Here is an 18,127-nt window from a genome sequence, read left to right on the forward strand (position 1 = left end):
AGGCACACATGACCACTTCCAGCGAAACTAGTCTTTATCTTTCTTTTAAAATAGGCCATATCCCGGCCTGGGGAGACAGCTCAGCAGCTGAGAGGTACTGGTCTTGCAGAGGGCCTGAGGTCAGTGTCCAGCATCCATGTCAGGTGGCGCACAGCTGGCCCTCCAACTCCACCTCACTTACATGCACATAATGGTGCGCTGGAGAGATGGCTCAGTAGTCCTTCCCAAAGGACCCAGGTTTGAGTCCCACAGCGTGGCAGCTCACAACTGTCTTTTACCTCCAGTTCCAGGAGATCTGGCACCTGCTCCTGACTTCCATGGGCACCCAGCATGCATGTGCTGCCTAGACATACATGTAGACAAAACACCCTTAGACCATAAAATGAAGCACTAATAAAATAAGTCTAAGATATCAACAATAGAAGTTGACGTGAGTTCATATCTTCAGGTTCGAGAACTTAAGGCAAGTGAGCTTCAACTGGCCAAGTTGAAAGGAGGCATGAGTGAAGCACAGCAGCAGCTCAGGCAGCAGGGCTTGACTCTGAGTAACATCGAGATGGAGAATTTGAATCTGGCTCAGAAGCTTCACGAAAACCTTGAAGAAATGAAGTCTGTAATGAAAGAAAGAGATAATCTAAAGAGAGCCGAGGAGATGCTCAAGGCGGAGAGAGACCAGCTCAGGGAAGCCCTCAGGGAGACCAAGGTGAGTGTGTGCACCTCCTAGTCTAGAGACACTGCTCTTGGAGGTGCAAGGTCCATGGATGAAACTCTCTGAATGGAGCATTCCTTAATTTTCACACAAAAAGGAAGCACAAAAGCCACCATGTTTTTCAAAAAATCCTATTTTCCATTTTTAGAAATTATTTGCTAGACACATTATTTTCCTCTAAGTTTCTGAAAATAAAACACAGCAAAAAGAAACTAACATTAAGTGAAAAAAAGATATTTCAAAGACTACATTTGCAAAAGGTCACATGTCTCCTTGTCTTCTGCTAGTAGACTTCTAGAAATGAGCAGGTCTTACAACTGAACTTAGAAGGAAAAAAGCAAAGTAAAAATCAAAGTGGAGTTTTTCTTGACTTTATTTCAGGATAATCTTTAAACGTTTACTTCAAAACATCTAAAAAGAAGCAGAAAATTTAGACAGCTAGATATAGGAAGTAAATCTACAGCTGCCGTTATGGTCATGTAGGAAGGCTAAAGTAAGAAGCCTTCTATTCCTAGGAACAGATGCTCAGGAGTCCGGTGTGTGTGTGTGGTCTGTCAGCATTTACAAACAGACTTCCTCTGTTTGACAGATCTGTACCGAGCAGATATTCTTTTAGGTACTGCAGTGGCCAAGTTAAAGTAATGATCAAAGTGGGGCTGTGGGGAGAGACATGCGTTTTAATCAGACACAGAAAGAATATGAATACATTTGGAACTTTCCACCCCAAGGTCCTGGAAGAATATACACGGCCTGAGTTTTCTAGTATGTTTAGATGGTGGCAATAATTCTAAACCATGTGGGAGAATACAAACTAGAAACCTACGACTTAATGATGAGCAAACTCTTCTCTAGAAATCGTATGCTCTCACGTATTCCTTCAGTGACTCTGAAGTCATTCACTGTGTAACTTGGCAGTAATATTACTCCATTTTGTTTGTATATTTTAATGCTGTTGTTATATTACAATGAAATATTCAATTCCGTTATTAAATTTTACATGATGTAAAATGTAAGCATGTGGCCAGGCGTGGGGGCACACGCCTATAATCCCAGCACTCGGAGGCAGAGGCAGGCAGATATCTGTGCGTTTGAGGCCAGCCTGGTCTACAAAGTAAGGCCAGGTCAGCCAGGGCTACACAGAGAAACCCTGTGTTGGGCGGGGGGGGGGGGGGGGGGGAGAGAGAGAGAGAGGAGGGAGGGAGAAAGAAGAAGAGGAGGAAGAAGAAAAAGAGGAAGAGGAGAGAAGAAAAGAAAGAAGGAAGGAAGAAAGAGCTAGAGAGATGACTCAGGTTAAGAGCACTGGTGTGCTCTCCCAAAGTTCCTGAGTTTGGTGGCTCATGACCATCTCTAATGAGATCTGGTGCTCTCTTCTGACATGCAGGCACACATACAGGCAGAACACTGTACACATAATAAATAATAAATCTTTTAAAAAGAAAGAAAGAAATGAAAAAGGAAGTATGTATAATTAGACAGGCAATGTGAATGTGATTATTGCTCTGTATTTCTTTGTACCAGGACCATCAGAACCCTGAAGAGATAAGAAACCATGCAGAAGGGTTACTATGTGGCACAGAACAACACCTAACAGAAAACCTGCGAGAAAAGTGCCTCAGGATAAAAGTAAGAGCCCTGCAGGAGCTGCACAACATTGTTGCTGCTGTTCCAAGGGCATTCGTTCAGCCCAAGGTGGAATTAGAGGGAATGGTGTGTGGAAAGTTGAGTGTAAGCAGAGAGCCCTCTTGACAGATGAGTTTTACTGGTGTGGACAGAGATGACAGAGAGGTAGAGTACTAGATCATAGAAATGTGTGGCCTGACTACTCCGTGGTGGCAGAGGAGTAGTCTGGGTCATTGCCACTGATTGGTCTGCAAAGTTCCACTGCTTTTATAAACATAATCCAACTCACTCACTCTTGTGTTATGGTGAACAGTAAATTTATTCAAAAGACTTGGCTGTCTTTATTGTATTCGCCTCTGGTTAATTTTCACAATATTATGTATTATTTCTACATTCTAAAAATCAGTTTCCTTTGTTTTTTAAATACAAAGGTCTAAATTTCTTATTTCTACTAGAGAAAGTATTAAGATGCCAAGTTTTGTTACAGCTCTGGCTAGCCTTCATTAGAGTGAATTCTGATTTCCTTTAGGAGCTCCTGAAAAGATACTCCGAAATGGATAATGATTATGAGTGCCTGAATAGGTTCTCTCTTGACTTGGAGAAGGAAACTAAAACCCAAAAAGATCTGTCAGTCACTGTAAAAGCAAAGGTCTCACTTCCACACCCACAGACCAAAGAGATTGAAAAGCTTCTGACTATAAACCAGAGGTGTTCCATGGAATTCTACAGAGTCATGAAGAAACTTAAGGTACCAACGCTTTTCAATGTTAGCTTGATACTGATGTAAGTTCAGTTACACATTTCAATGTCTTTAAGTCTTTTGGGAATTAACATATATACTATTTATGTTAGCTACCAAATTAAAGATTGTATGAGTCTGAAGATAGGATTCAGTCAACAAAACCTGACTCTTCCTATGGGCCTAGACACCATGTGAGAGTGCTCAGAGTCCCCATGAGTCACATCCCAAAGATGTCATGATCTGGTAAGGCGGGCATGTGAAGGCAGTAAGTGCAATCGCAGAGTATGAACAGGTTTGTTATGTGACAGACATTTCCTGGGGATACATAACACATGTCTGTTCACTCCAGTAGGGAATCTACAACAGCCTCCAAAAGCTCTCCCCAAAAGAGGTGATGACTCAGGAAGGCTGCCCCCTGGAGCCTCCTGCACATCACAGAGGCAGCTCAGCAGTCTAAGATGTCCCCTTAGCAACTTGGCTAGGCAGCATCTCCCTCAGCAGTTACTTTCTACTTCTTGTGGCTCTTGTAATTTCCCAGTTAAGTTTCTTTCCTTGGTGAGCCTGGAGAGGGCCTCGCTTCTGTCCTAGAAAGAATGTTTCAGTTGGAAGAAAATTGCTGTGCAGTAGACCTGTGTGATGTAGACTGACGCTGTGGAAGCCAGGCTCAGCAGTAAAGCTTGAAGTTCACTGTGTAGATGGTGTGGAGCCAGTGGATGCTCATTTTCGTAGTTGCAGGAACCAAATTTATTACCATTTTAAGAAACTACTGTAGAACAAACAAAGATGACTTTGAAGGGGTTGTGTACACTGACAGGGAAAAACCGCTGAAGTGGCCCAGTGAGATACTGTGTGACTGTACTCCCAGGGAAAGTTCTGTAGAGTGGAAAGGACACAGACTTAACAAGATGCTAACAACTCAAAATAGTAGGTCCAAAAGGTAGGTGGCGGAGGAAAGAAAGAAAAGTATGGACAAAGTCCCTAGACGTGCTTAGCCAGGTTGTAATAGTGACTTTTTAAAAGAGAGAGTAACAAAGCAGGGGAAGAATGAGGAAGAGGAGATCAGTTTAGTTTGAGGTGCATTGAAGTTGTAGCTCTCATGTTGTACCAAGAAGAGCCAAGAAGGCATATTGCTGAACCCGGGGTTTGTCAGGAGGAAAGTCAAGCATGTAGGTGACAGACAGCACAACACTGGTAATGTCACTCAGAAAGCATCTAGAAGAGTAAGAGTGTCAGGGCAAGAGGAGAACTCTAGAACGTGTCGGGGAGCCAGTCCTGGCATCCAGGGTAGACAAGCTAAGCACAAGGCTGCTGCTGTTCTAAACCCCTTGCAGGAGAGGGTCAGGCTGAGGCCGAGGCCTGGAAATGATGTGGTCAGTGGCCTGCTTCCCGTGCAAGTGTACAGACCTGAGTTCGGGTCCACGGTGCTCATGTTACAAGCTAATGTCAGAGAGGCACACACCTGTGATCCCAGAGCTGTGGAAACATGGCCAGGAGGTTCTGGGGCTGCCTAGCCAGCCGGTAGGGCTGACTTGGTGAGCTCTGAGCACAGTGGTAGATCCTGCTTCAAAAAATAGTGTGGGAAGCATCTGAGGAAGAGGCCCAACATCAGCCTCCACCTGTACACAAACACACACACACACACACACACACACACACACACACACACACACACACACACACACACACACACACAAGATGGAGTGGCACATACCTCAGCTGGAATATGCAGTGAATGTATCCCTCACTTTGGTGAAAATGGACTCCTTCATGGCCGTAGTTGGGACAATTTACTGGTGGCTTAGAGAAAAGGGTCAAATTACAAAGTTAAGGAGTGGCCAAGGGATTAAGAAGCAGGTACCCTGCCCCCAGGTTCTGCTAATCCCCCCAGAGATCCCACCAGACCTAAAATGTATGAGATCTGGGGAACATTATAGCCTTAAGAGTTTATTCCCTTAAAGACAGACATCTAAATATGCTTGATAAGGAAATCTTGAAGCATGTCACATTTTCAGTTAATCAGACAAGACTGTTAGAATATTTTGAAGATTTAAAATGGGCCTGCAGAGGTGGCTTGCCAGCTAAGAACATTTACAGAGAACCCAGTTCTCTGCAGGCAGCTCACACCACCTGCAACTAAAGCTCCAGGCTTCTAACATGCTCTCCTGGGCCTGTGGACACCTAAACTCACGTGACACGAACTTTATAAGAAGTGAAATAGGATAACGTTTTTTACTGCTCAAATGTGTGATGGTAGGAGATTGGCAGTTTAACCAAAAATTCTATCATAGAGCTGGAGAGATGGCTCAGTGGCCGAGGCCCCAGGATGCTCTCTTCCAGAGGACTCAGAGTCCATTCCCAGTGTGATGCTCTGACTCCCAGGCATCTGAAGCTCCAGGTCTAGGGGATCCAGTGCCCTCTTCTGGCCTCCCTGGACACTGGACACACATGGGGACCACAGACATATATGTAAGCAAAACACACATAAGTAGTTATTTATAAATTAATGAGATCATGGGGAAAGGGGCTTTTAGAAAGGGCCACGTGACATTTTAAAGACACTGAACCTGAGATGTACCCAGTAGGAAGTCAGGCATGGAAGCAGCAGTCTGGAAGGGCTGCTTTCCCACGCTGCTGAGGAGAGAAGCGTGGGGAGAGGGGCTGCTTCCTTCCTCGTTGTCATGGCGTAAATGGTAAGAAACCTCATCATCTCCTCAATACAGTGTCTCATTTTTCACTTTGTCTTTTTCCTCAAGTACGTGCTAAGCCACATTGCAAGGATAAAGGAGGAGCAACATGAGTTCATCACTAAGTTTGAAATGGCTCTCATTCAGGAAGTGGAAAAGCAGAAGGAACTACAGATTAAAATGCAGAGCTTTCAACAGGGTTATGATATTCCACCCAGAAACATGCAGGACCTCAAACTGAGCCAGGAATTGGACCTCCATATTGAGGTATACCTTCTTACCTTTCTTCAATAGATACCTGTGTGTGTGTGTTTAAAATCATTCCTATTCATAAGAAGTCGTTAGTAACTCGCAGAGTTAATAGCTGACCAGGGACAGCTTGGATGCTGTCTGCCTGTAAGAAAGAAAATAAATTTAACATCTGCCAGTCAGAATCCATAAAATCCCAGTGCCTTCTTACCCATGATTGAAAATCAGATTTCTTTCCCTGTGTCACCCTCCACAGGGACTTTCCTGTTCGCCCAGCAATGTAAAGCTGGCGTGCAGTTCCCAACATGCATGTGAGGTGTGCTGTGTACACAGGAAAGCAGTGAGCAGAGCCTGTAGGTGAAATGCCTCTGACATGTAGGATACGTTCGTTGCCAGCCTTCTCTTAGGCAAAAAATTGGAGCAGAGTTTTACATTAGGACCTGTTTACTTTAATACCCTAGTGGGTAGAGTAGGTATTTCTCCCCTTTATATTTTTATAATTTGTATGTTATTTGGATAAAAAAAAAATTCCTAATGTTTATACAATTTGATACCTATTTTTCTCACAGGAAATTCTCAAAGATTTTTCAGAAAATGACTTCCTCAGCATAAAAACTGAATTCCAGCAATTACTAAGTAATAGGAAAGAAATGACTCAGTTTTTGGGAAAATGGTTGACTACTCCTTTTGACATAGAGAAGCTTAAAAGTGGTATCCAAAAAGAAAACAATAGCATGTGCCAAGTGAATAGCTGCTATAACAGCAAAATAATTGTGAGTATAATTGCCCATCATTCAGATGCTTTTATTTTTCTACTCATTCCTAAAGGGATTAGACTGGTGTATATTTTCTGTAATTTATATGTAGGTACTCTATAAAAATTTTGCTTGTATAAAATTTATTCTTTTATTGGATTATGCTTCTTCAAGACAATTAAACCGGTTTGCCCTTGGGAAAGCAACAGGCTGTTGGCATGTGATACTGAGCTCCCGTTTGTGAGATTTCGCCCCTGCTTGCTGTTCTCCTGTTCTCCTCTCACTGCTTGTGAGGATGGAGCCTTTGCCCCAGTGGCCTCAGGGAAGCTGAGACCCGGGAGGGCTGGAGGGTTCTAGCAGCTGTAGTAACAGTCCTGGCTGGCTGCCTCAGGGGCCTGTGTGCGTCGTCCACCTCAGGGGCTTCCCTGGCACGTGCTCTGATCCTAAATTGGACATTCCAAATGTGCCAGCTGTTACTTTGGTTTTTGGCATGTATGTGTCAGTATTTTTTTTTTCAGTTAGATTTATGGAAAAATTAATCCAGCAGTGTAGAGAATTCTCATATGCTGCATCCCCTACAGATAATCTCTCCAATTACCAAGACCCAGCTGACAGTGATTTCTAGCTCACACTTGGTGTTGAGGAGCCTGTCAGCTTCTTAATGTATTCTGACATACACCCGTCACAGCAGTGTCAGCCAGCCTTCAGTATAAAAGAAGTAGTGATTTTGACTGTTGTCTTCTACACAGGAATAGAAGATTGATAGATTAATTAGCAAAAGTCAGTAGCTGTTAAGAGTGTTAGCTACTCTCCAGAAAACCTGGGTTCAATGCCCAGCACCCACATGTGGCTCACAGCTGTCTGTAACTCTAGTTCCAGGGGCCCTAATAATGGCCTCTTCTGGTCCCCAAAGGCACCAAACACATGCATGGTACCCAGACAGAAATGCAGGCCAAATACCCAAATACATACAAAAGAGTTTTGAATCAGCAAATGATTTTCTCTGGGAGCTGAGGTTTGGAATGAGGTGGGAGAAGAGACCGTTGCTATGTGCACTTCTTCAGGTCCTCCTCCTGGGTTGCTGTAAACCTACTGAAGTGCAATTGTCTCACAGGTCATATAGCTCTTGTCATTCTCAAGCCCTAATTATTTTTATTCGCACCATTGTTAACATGCAGCATGTTGAAAGAAAGATGTGCGTTCACCATCTGGAGCACTGTTCTAGGATGTGCTAAATACTGGGTTTCAGCATGCACACTGTCCTAGTGTTTTTCTTAATGTGATTTTAGTGCATCAGTTACTTTGAAGCTGTAGTGGTCTCTTACTGTTCATAGGCCATGGTAAACGAATCAACAGAGTTTGAGGAAAGACAAGCCGCCAGATCCAAAGAGCTGAAACATTGCCTGAAATCACTGAAAGAGAAAACGAAACAGCTGTCTACAGACTATCAGGCATTGTCTGCCTCCCAGCCTGTGGCCCGTGAGAACCCTCGTGCCGCACCAGGGCCTGAGCAGCTGACCCCAGAGGTAGGATGCTGCTGGAGTTCAGAGCAAGCGTATAGCACTGACTTATTCTCTGAGTGTGAATATGCTGTTTCGTGTGTGCGTGATGAGCGGGGTTCTTACGTATGTTGTCCGGTAGTTACCATTCAGCTAACTATGAGACATGCCATCATGTAGGATGTTTCCTGTGAGTTATAGTCATAGTTTAAATACCATGTCCAGTACGTATATGTATATATACATAGTTTAAATACCATGCCATACATTTTCTTTCTTTTTTATTTTATTTTATTTTATTTTTTTTTTTTGCTAAACATTTCTTAAAACTTATGAATTTCAGCTAAGCTATAATGTGTATGGAAAACAAGTTAGTTTAGAGAAAAATAGCAATTTAGCTTATTGTTAGTTATTGTCTTTAATACTGATTAATATGATCATAATAAAAAGAAATAGTCTGAACATATGGCAGAACTGTTAGACAAATTAATATGTGTCTAAGTATCAGTGTCATTTGAACAACCCAGGTAGACTGTTAGGTTCCTTTGCATAGGAATTTGTAACAGCAGCAAATATGCTACTGGGTTTCCTTAGTATGCAAAATATCTTGACAGGACTTATTTTGCCAAAATAAATACATAATATAAAACATCGACCACCAGCTTAACAGTTCCTATTAGAAGGTTGAAGATCACAGGTTTTTGTTTTTGTTTTTGTTTTTCTCAAATAGAACTATGTTTATTATGTATGGCTGACTGTTTTTATAAATTTTATACTTGCTTATTTTTGCTCAGAAATTTTCTATACGTGGAAACGGAGATAAGCAAGAAAAGAAGGTTGTTTCATAGTCCTTGTTAGGATCTGAGGAGATTTCATTTTCATTTTCTTATTTTTTTTTTTTGTTTGTTTTTTGTTTTTGTTTTTGTTTCAATTACTTTGGAAAGTCAAAGGGTTTTTTTTTTGTTTTGTTTTGTTTTTTGCTGTTTTGGTTTGGGTTTTTTGAGACAGGGTTTCTCTGTGTAGTCTTGGCTGTCCTGGACTCACTTTGTAGACCAGGCTGGCCTCGAACTCAGAGATCCACCTGCCTCTGCCTCCTGAGTGCTGAGATTAAAGGCGTGCGCCACCACACTCACCTCAGTGCTCTCTTATTAATAATGCTAATTAAAGGTAACTGACTACTCAATGTGTTTAGAACTGTGCTAACTAGTGTGTCCTATAACTCATTTGCATTTAAAGAATTTGCTGATGGGGTATAATATGAAACTTTTGCATTCTTTAACATGGAAAGCATCATTTTCTAAGTAATAGGACTTGTTTGGGGTTTGGGAGCCTTTTTCTAGTTATTTTGAGACAGGGTTCCCTGTGTAGCCCTAGTTGTCCTGGATCTCTAGACCAGCCTGGCCTGGAGCTCACAGAGACCCACTTCTGTCTGTGAAAGCTGAGTAACTAAGCGCATGTGAGTACTTTGCCTCATTTGCATACTGTGTGATTCTGCGTTGAAGATTGGTTGACCTGTGCTTCCTCTAACAGAAAGTTCAGGAGCTGGAATCCTCCCTACAAGAAGCTAAAGAAAGTGCCGCGCACAGAGAAGGCCAGCTTACAAAGATGCGCACAGAGCTAGCAATGGCTAAGGACTCAGTGGCAAAACTCCAGAGCAAAGTCCACGAGTCAAACCAGTGCCTTGAAAACACAAAAGTGACAGTACGGATACTTGAGGTAAGTTAGAACAGTTTCATAAACAAAAACTTTCTTTAGCCTGTTGGATTTGGCAAATGACTTGATGCTCTGTTCACCCCTCTTACCATAACCTTGTAACACCTGTGTAGGGCGCAAGTTTACTTCTCAGGCTTCGTAGGAAGTGACTAGCCAGGCGTGGTGGTGCACACCTTTAATCCCAGCACTCGGGAGGCCGAGGTAGATGTGCGTTGGAGGCCAGCCTGGTCTACAAAGTGAGCCTAGGATAGCCAAGGCTACACAGAGAAACCCTGTCTCGAAAAACAAAAAATATAATGGTGTGCATGTAAAAATTCTGACTTGTTTGGTTTTTTGTTTTGTTTTGTTTTGTTTTGTTTTTCTATGTAACCCTTCCTATTCTGGAACTCAATGTAGACCAGGCTGGCTTCAACCCCACAGAGATCTGCCTGCTTCTGCCTCCCGAGTGCTGGGATACACCTGTAGTATCCAAAAAGTACTTATTTCAAAATTTACTCACAAGGATATTAGTTTTCCTCTGCATACAACTGTTGAATATAATAGAACAAATTGTTCAAATCAGATACAGTGAATTTGTTTAAAATCTGAACTATAATAAGCCTTTATAACCATCCTATACAAATGTCTTTTCAGACATTACAGTGACTACAAAAACAAGAGCAAAATGTGAGAACACGTGAAAAGACTGAATATATAGGAAAACAGGGTGTAAAATAAGAGACTCGCCATGCCCCATATCAGAGCTGAAATGAAGCTGTAGGGTTTCCCGTATTCATTTCTCTCTCTCTCTCTCTCTCTCTCTCTCTCTCTCTCTCTCTCTCTCTCTCTCTCTCTCTCTCTCTCTCTCTCGATTTTTAACTGGGGAAAGGGACAAATGAATGCCTGTGTCTGAGACAGTCAGAGACATTGACCTCCTGGAGCAGGAGTTACAGGAAGTTGTGAGCTGCCTGATGTGAGTGCAGACTTGGGTTTTCTGGAAGAACAGATGTGCTCTTACCTGCTGAGCGGTCTCCTAGCCCTTTTCAGTATTAATTTCTAAGTCTGCTATGATTCAAACCTGAAGCACAGAGGACTATTTTTCTAGTATAGGAACAGTTAACAGAATCTACCTAGTCTACAGGGGCTAAACAAGTCTTACTAGCTGGGCATTTCTGTTTCAGTCTTTTTAGTTCATTAATAACACTGGACAGTTGCAGGCTAGCAAGTGAGTCTCGCTGTGACCACAGGTGATACGTTTGCCATGCAGAGTTCTTACTGTCACTCATTTCTAAGTCAGCTTTTCCAGTTTTGATTTCCCTGGGGCAATAATTGCTTAAGCTATGTTTTATGTGATGCTTTCTTTGTTTCCAAAGAATACCTGCATAATTTCTACATTTTCAGCATATATTGAAATTCTCTTGTTGGTTTACTTGAACTTTTGAAACAGTTTGTAGACAAGCAGATGAATGGGACAGAACAGAGAGCCTAGAGACAGACACACTCAAAGACAGTCCCAGGATCATTGAGAAAAGGACAAAGGTACCTCAGTGGAGAGAGGATAGTCTATCAATATTGATGCTAGAGCCTGGACACCCATATGCGTTTCTCAGGTGGGAGTGGCAGTGCACACTTGCTGCTCAGAAGGCTGAGGTGGGAGGATGCCATGTTTTCTCCTACCTGGGACCTGCCTGGACCACATAGCATGAGCTCATCTTAAAGAGACAAAATGCGTCGTGGACATAAGTGTAAAACAGAATAATGAAGACAGCACAGGAGAGCACATACGTCACCTTAGGTTGACAATGGCTTCCTACATAAAACCGAAAGAGCAGCGCATAGGATTAAACATAAACACATCGGACCCTCCTACTGCTCGGTTCTGCTCTCCAGAGACTCTGTCCAGAAGAATAAAGTTAAAAAAAAAAACATAGAGAAAATATATAAAAGGCCTTAGCCAGGCATGGTGGCACACGCCTTTAATCCCAGCACTCGGGAGGCAGAGGCAGGCAGATCATTGTGAGTTCAAGACCAGCCTGGTCTACAAAGTGAGTCTAGGACAGCCAAGGCTAACATAGAGAGACCCTGTCTCAAAAAACAAAAACAAAAAAAGAAACAAACAAAAAAACAAAACAAATAAAAGGCCTTTATCTGTAAGATCCTGAAATACTACAAGTTACACATACAAAACCCTCCTAAAATGTAGCAGGAAGGAAATGAAGCAATCCTATATGAAATGGGGGCATTAGAATGAGTTCCTCGCTCTCAGAAGAAGATGCATGGGTGGGTTTTGATGTATCTGTACAAGGTTACTGCACTATCAAACAGTAACGAGAAGGCTAAGGACGTAGCGCAGTTGGTAAGGTGCTCGCCTGCCATGCTGGAAGCCCTGGCTTCCCTAACACTGCTTAAAGTAGGCTTGGTGGCTCACGCCTGTAATCCCAATACATGGGAAGTGAACTAGGAATCGAGAGTTCAAAGAGATCAGCTTGGTATAGAAGGAACATACTTTGAATTAGTAAAGACTATATATGACAGAACTATAGCCAGCATCACACTGACAGAAAAGCTCAAATCATTCCCACTCAGATCACAAACAAGTGTCTTCTCTCTCCACTCCGTTCACTATAGTGCTTGAAATATGAACTAAAGCAATAAGGCAGGCGAAGGAAGTAAGAGGGATGTGAGCAGTTGGTTGTATCTATATGCAAAAGACCCTGAGGACTGCACAGAAAATCTTAGAACTGTTAAACACCTCCAGCAAAGTGGCAGGGTACAGAATGAACACAAATCAGTTGCCTTCCTCTGTGATCGCATTCACAGTGGCCACACACAAATAAACCTGGAGATAAAGCTCACCAAGAATGTGAAGGATTCTGTCCTTTAAAACCCGCAGAAATGGGGGGAGACCTAGCAAGTCATGAAAAGACACACGGGTCCCTTAAAAGCATAATTCTAAGTAAAAGCCATCTGAAAAGGTTCCCTGCCCTTCTAGAAAAACCTCAGATGTACTTTGTAGAAGACAAAACCTAAATAAAACTCTAAAAATAGGGGCTGGAAAGTGGCTCAGAGGTTAAAAGCACTGTCTGTTCTTCCAAAGGTCCTGAGTTTAATTCCCAACAACCACATGGTGGCTCCCAACCATCTTTAAGGAGATCTGATGCCCTCTTCTGGTGCAGGCACACATGCAGGCAGAATACCATATAAATAATTAATTAATAATAAATATATAAATCTTTATTTAAAAAAAAAACTCTAAATATAGTCAAGATGCAAAATGGTTCGTTGGGTAAGGATGTTTGCCACCTAGCCTGAGTTTGATCCCCAGTGTCCACAAGGTGGAAGGAGAGAGCTGACTTTGAAGTTGTCCTATGACCTCCCCTGCAAGTCATAGCATGTGTCTATACACTTAGAAAGAAGTAAATTTAGAAAACATTTAAGTATAGTCATAATTTTCTTAAAAGATACATATCTTTACAGATATATAAGGCTATTCGTACTCCCTGAGTAAAAATAGTTTTACCAAACTTTTTTTTTTTTTTTTTTTTTTAATGTGTATGAGTGCTTACTTGCCCAGCTCTGGCACTGTCATAGTGTCTATAACTATAAGTTATACCCAATGCTGTAAGTTAAACCCAGGTCATCTGAAAGAGCAGCCACTGCTCTTAACCCCTGAGCCATTGCGCCAGCCCTCGTATTATTATTTTCAGCCTTTCTGTTTCATTTGGTAAAGTACATAACAGTTTTCATTGAGAAAGAATTTCTTCTTTTTTTCAAAATTTATTTATTTTATGTGCACTGTTTTGCCTGTTTGTATGTCTGTGGGAAGGAGTTACAGGTAGTTGTGAGCTGCCGTATGGGTGCTGAGAATTAAACCAGAGTCCTCTGGAAGAACAGTCAATGCTCCTAAGTGCTGAGCTATCTCTCTAGCTCCCTGAGAAAGAATATTTTCTTGAAGAAAGAAAAAATGGTGACTTACATATAGCTTCAGATATACTTCACATCAAATATCGGGATATTATTCAGTTAAAGTTAATGCCTTTATTATCTTTCATGTGGCAGGAGTTATAGGCAGTTTTCAGATATTCCTGCTACAGCAAAGGCAAGCAGAGCTGTCAAAATCAAAACTAATCATTGTTTTTCTTTACTTTTTTTCTATAAAAGGACAAAGTTGCTTTAGGAGCTGCACCCTATAAAGAAGAAATTGAAGATCTCAAAATGCAACTGGTAAAAATTGACCTAGAAAAGAAGGAAACTGCCAAGGAATTTGAAAAGGAGTATGTCTGTCTTTGTTTTCCTTTAACTGAACACGGCTTCAGTCACATGACATTTCTTTATAAACTACACAAATATCTCTGCATTAGTTTACTTTTTTAAAGTAATTTGTAAAAATATTTAGTTTTTAAAAAAATATGTAAGCATCCACAGGCTTTAAGCTCATTAAATTGTGATTATATATGCCAGTTATTAAGAATTAAACACAGTGCTAGCTGTGGTAGGGTGTTTGCCTCGCATGAGCAAGGCCCTGGTTTCAGTCCCCAGTGCCAAAAAAGGGAGCACGGTTCTCAACATTTAGCAGGGCGTCTTTGAATGTTTCTTCCTCGATGATTTATTAGTAAAAACTTAAAAGTGGCCTGTCATCCTTCACAGTGAATGCTGTGTGTGTGTGTGCACAGGGCTTTCACTGAGGCTTCTTTTGGTGCTTAGGACCCCGCAGCATATCCTCTTTTTAATAACTTGCCTGTGTGTTGTCCTGTTACACATAACGGCCTGCCAGAGCTCCTTCTGTATTGAGCATAATGAAAAGAACATTGAACATCTGCCCATCACCTTAAACAGATTGTTGGCTTCATCCAGTCCTTGCATTTGAACAAAAGGGAGTCTTATGTAAGAGACTGTCCCAAGATGCAGCCTAGCTCCTTAGGATTTCTTCCTTGTCCTGAATGTCCTGAATGAAGCCCGTGTGTCTTCATGCTGTGTGACCAGCCTTCCATCAATAAGAACGTGTGGTTTCAATGAAACCAGTATTGTGTTCTCAATTAGAAAGGGCAGCTTACCTACAAAATACAGTCAGAATTTATTTTCATAGTTTTTGGGTTTTTTGAGACAGGGTTTCTCTGTGTGGCCCTGGCTATCCTGGAACTCACTTTTAGACTAGGCTGGCCTCAAACTTAGAGATCTACCTGCATAGTGGGATTAAAGGCATGTGTCACAGCACCCAGCACTATTTTCATAGTTCTTAAGAACAGTATAATTTTTGAGGCAGTATTATAATTTATCATTGCTGATTAATGCTTGAATTGCTGGCTGACAATTCATAAACTCTTTCTCCTGGGAAGCAGTGCCAAATTTGACCTTTGACTCTTTTCCATAAATCAGAACTTCAATAAGGATTTGCTTTCCTGACAATATGGAAATTAAGTGTTTTTGGTTTAGTTTTCTTTCTTGTTTTGGTTTGTTTCTTTTCATTCTCTGGTGGTTTTCTGTTTTATCAGTGGTCCCAGTTTATAGTGGCTCCAATAAATAATTTTGTTTAGTATATAACTAATGCCTATTGTATTTCCAGAAGTTTTAAATGAATTAGTTTCTTAATAATAAAGCTGGGCTGCTCCTACAGCTGAACAGCCTCCTTGCATTTGGTTGTAGGCATGAGAGCCAAGCTGTATTCCAGGGCCTGATCTGCTAAAGCATAGAGTGTTATACCAACATGGCATGTCAGAGGAGAAAGTTTTCACATAAAATCACTTGGACATTTACATATTTTTATCATTTTATTCCTGTTAGAATTCTTTCTATAAAAGCCACTGTTGAACATCAAAAAGAAGTAATTAGGCTACTGAGAGAAAATCTTAGAAGAAATCAACAGTCCCAGGATGCCTCAAGTAAGTTGAAGAACCCAGATGATGACGGTGGTGGTGGTGGCGGTGATGGTGATGATGACGATGATGATGATGAAGAAGACTAGGCACAGTCTAGATGTGGTGATACACACCTTTAATCCTAGCAATCCTAAGTGGATCTCTGTGAGTTTAGGCCAGCCTGGTCTACAAAGTCTAGGACAGCCAGGGCTACACAGGAAAACTGTGTCTCGAAAAACCAAAAAAAAAAAAAAAAAAAAAAAAAAAGAAGAAGAAGAAGAAGAAAAAAGAAAGAGAAAGGAAAAGACTAGGTACAAACCTAGTCAAGGCTGAGACAACCCCATAGGAGGAAAAAGGTCTGATTGGTATATGATGAAATCTCAAAGTAGTTTTAATTTGCATTTCTCTGATAGCTAAAAGTTTGAATATTTAAGTTGATGATTATTAACCTGTGGGTCATGACCCCCGCAGGGGTCGCTTATCAGATCTCCTGCATATCAGATATTTGCATTATCATTCATAACGGTAGCAAAATTACAGTTATGAAGTAATTTTATGGTTCTCACCACAATATGAGGAACTATATTAAAGGATCCCAGCATTAGGAAGGGTGAGAACCACTACGTTAAGTGATTCTTTATCTTCTGTGTTTCATCTTTTGAGAACTGTCTTTTTAGTTCTATACCCGCCCCCTTTTTTTCTTTCTTTCTTTTTTTTTTTTTTTTTTTATGTACAGTGGTGTTTGGCTGGCATGTATTCCTGTGTGAGGCTGTCAGATCACCTGGAGGTGGAGTTACAGACAGTTGTGATCTGCCTTGTGGGTGGTGGGAATTGAACCCGGGTCCTCTGGAAAAGCAGCCAGTGCTCTTAGCTGCTGAGCCACCTCTCCAGCCCCCTTTATGCTATTTATTAATTGAGTTTTTATTTTCTAGATCAGTTCTTTTGAGGGGGTAGTTTGTTTTGGTTTTTTTAGTTCTTTTTCAATTCTAGGTCCTGACTCTGTCAGATGTGTAATTGGTAGTTTCTTTTTCCAGTTCTAAGTTGTCATTCTGCTGGAATGATGGTGTCCTTTGTCGTACACTGGGTCGCACCTATTAGCCCTTGGTCTTCGTGCTTCTGCTTTCGTGTCCTATCAGAAAGTCTCTCTAGTGCGGGCCTATCCTACTCGCTCTTGTACCACATTCAGGGCATCTGGCCTGTGTGGAGGTCCTTGGCCCGTCTGAGTTGAGTTTTGTGCAGGGTGACAGATGCAGACTTTTGTCACTCTTTTCCATGCAGCCCTCCATTTTGGCCAACACCATTTGTTGAAGATGCTAACTTCTCCAGTGTGGTGGGTTGGGTTTTTTGGTTTTTGGTTTTTTTCCTTCATTAAAAATCAGGTGTCCGTAGATTTGTGGACTTATATCTGGGTCTTCATTTCAGTTCCCTTGCTCATCATGTCTGATTTTATACCAATACCATGATGTTTTTATTGCTATGTATAGCTCTGAGCTATAACGTGAAATCTGGGATGGTGGTAACTCCAGCAGTTATTTTATTATTTGAGACTGTTTTGGGTATCTTGGGCTTTTTGTGTTTCCATATAACACAATAAATAAGATTATTTTTTAAATTCCTGTGAAGAATTGTGTTCAAATTTTGATGGAGACTGCATTGAGTCTGTAGATTGATGTTGGTAGGATGGCCTTTTTCAAATATTAGCCCTACTGATCAGTGAGCATGGGAGATCTTTCCATCTTATTATGTCATCTTCAATTTCTTTCTTTAGTGTCTTAGAATTTTTATTGTACAAGTCTTTCACTTGCTTGGTTAGAAGTATCCCAAGATTTTTCTTAGGAAGTCTATTGATTTTTATACGTTGATTCTGTATCCTGCTACTTTGCTAAAAGTGTTTGTCATCTGTAGAACTTTCCTAGTGGAATTTTTAAGGTCTTTTATGTATAAATCATATCATCTGCACATAAGGATGCCTCAACATCCCTAGTTGTATCCCCTTGATCTCCTTCAGTTGTCTTATTCCTCTCTGTAAGACCTGGACCACTATACTGGACAGAAAGGAGAGAAGGGACATCTTGTCCCACTCCTTGTTTCATGAACAGTGTCTGGAGTTTTTCTCTGTTTATCAAGACTATGGCTGTGGGCTTGCTGTAAACTCTTTATTATTCTGGGATATTTCCCTCCTATCTTTGTCTCTCCAGGACATTTCCCTCCTATCTTTGTCTCTCCAGGACTTTTACCATGAGTAGAGGTTGGATTTTTGTCAAGGACTTTGCTGTATTTAATGAGATGCTCATCTCCATTCCACTGGGCTATTAGAGCAGT

General features: G+C 41.4%; 1 protein-coding gene across 1 annotated transcript in view; it reads left to right on the forward strand.

The window, feature by feature from the left end:
* Cenpe (centromere protein E) overlaps positions 1-18,127 on the forward strand; it is a 66,012-nt gene that overhangs the window by 42,578 nt on the left and 5,307 nt on the right. The window contains exons 36-43 of the mRNA XM_051165751.1: positions 449-703; positions 2,228-2,332; positions 2,859-3,077; positions 5,825-6,022; positions 6,574-6,777; positions 8,094-8,285; positions 14,112-14,224; positions 15,732-15,829. Of these exons, the coding sequence (XP_051021708.1) occupies positions 449-703; positions 2,228-2,332; positions 2,859-3,077; positions 5,825-6,022; positions 6,574-6,777; positions 8,094-8,285; positions 14,112-14,224; positions 15,732-15,829 (1,384 nt within the window). The remainder of the gene's footprint in view (positions 1-448; positions 704-2,227; positions 2,333-2,858; positions 3,078-5,824; positions 6,023-6,573; positions 6,778-8,093; positions 8,286-14,111; positions 14,225-15,731; positions 15,830-18,127) is intronic.

The sequence above is a fragment of the Acomys russatus genome, chromosome 23 (assembly GCF_903995435.1).
Source record: "Acomys russatus chromosome 23, mAcoRus1.1, whole genome shotgun sequence".
NCBI lineage: Eukaryota > Metazoa > Chordata > Mammalia > Rodentia > Muridae > Acomys > Acomys russatus.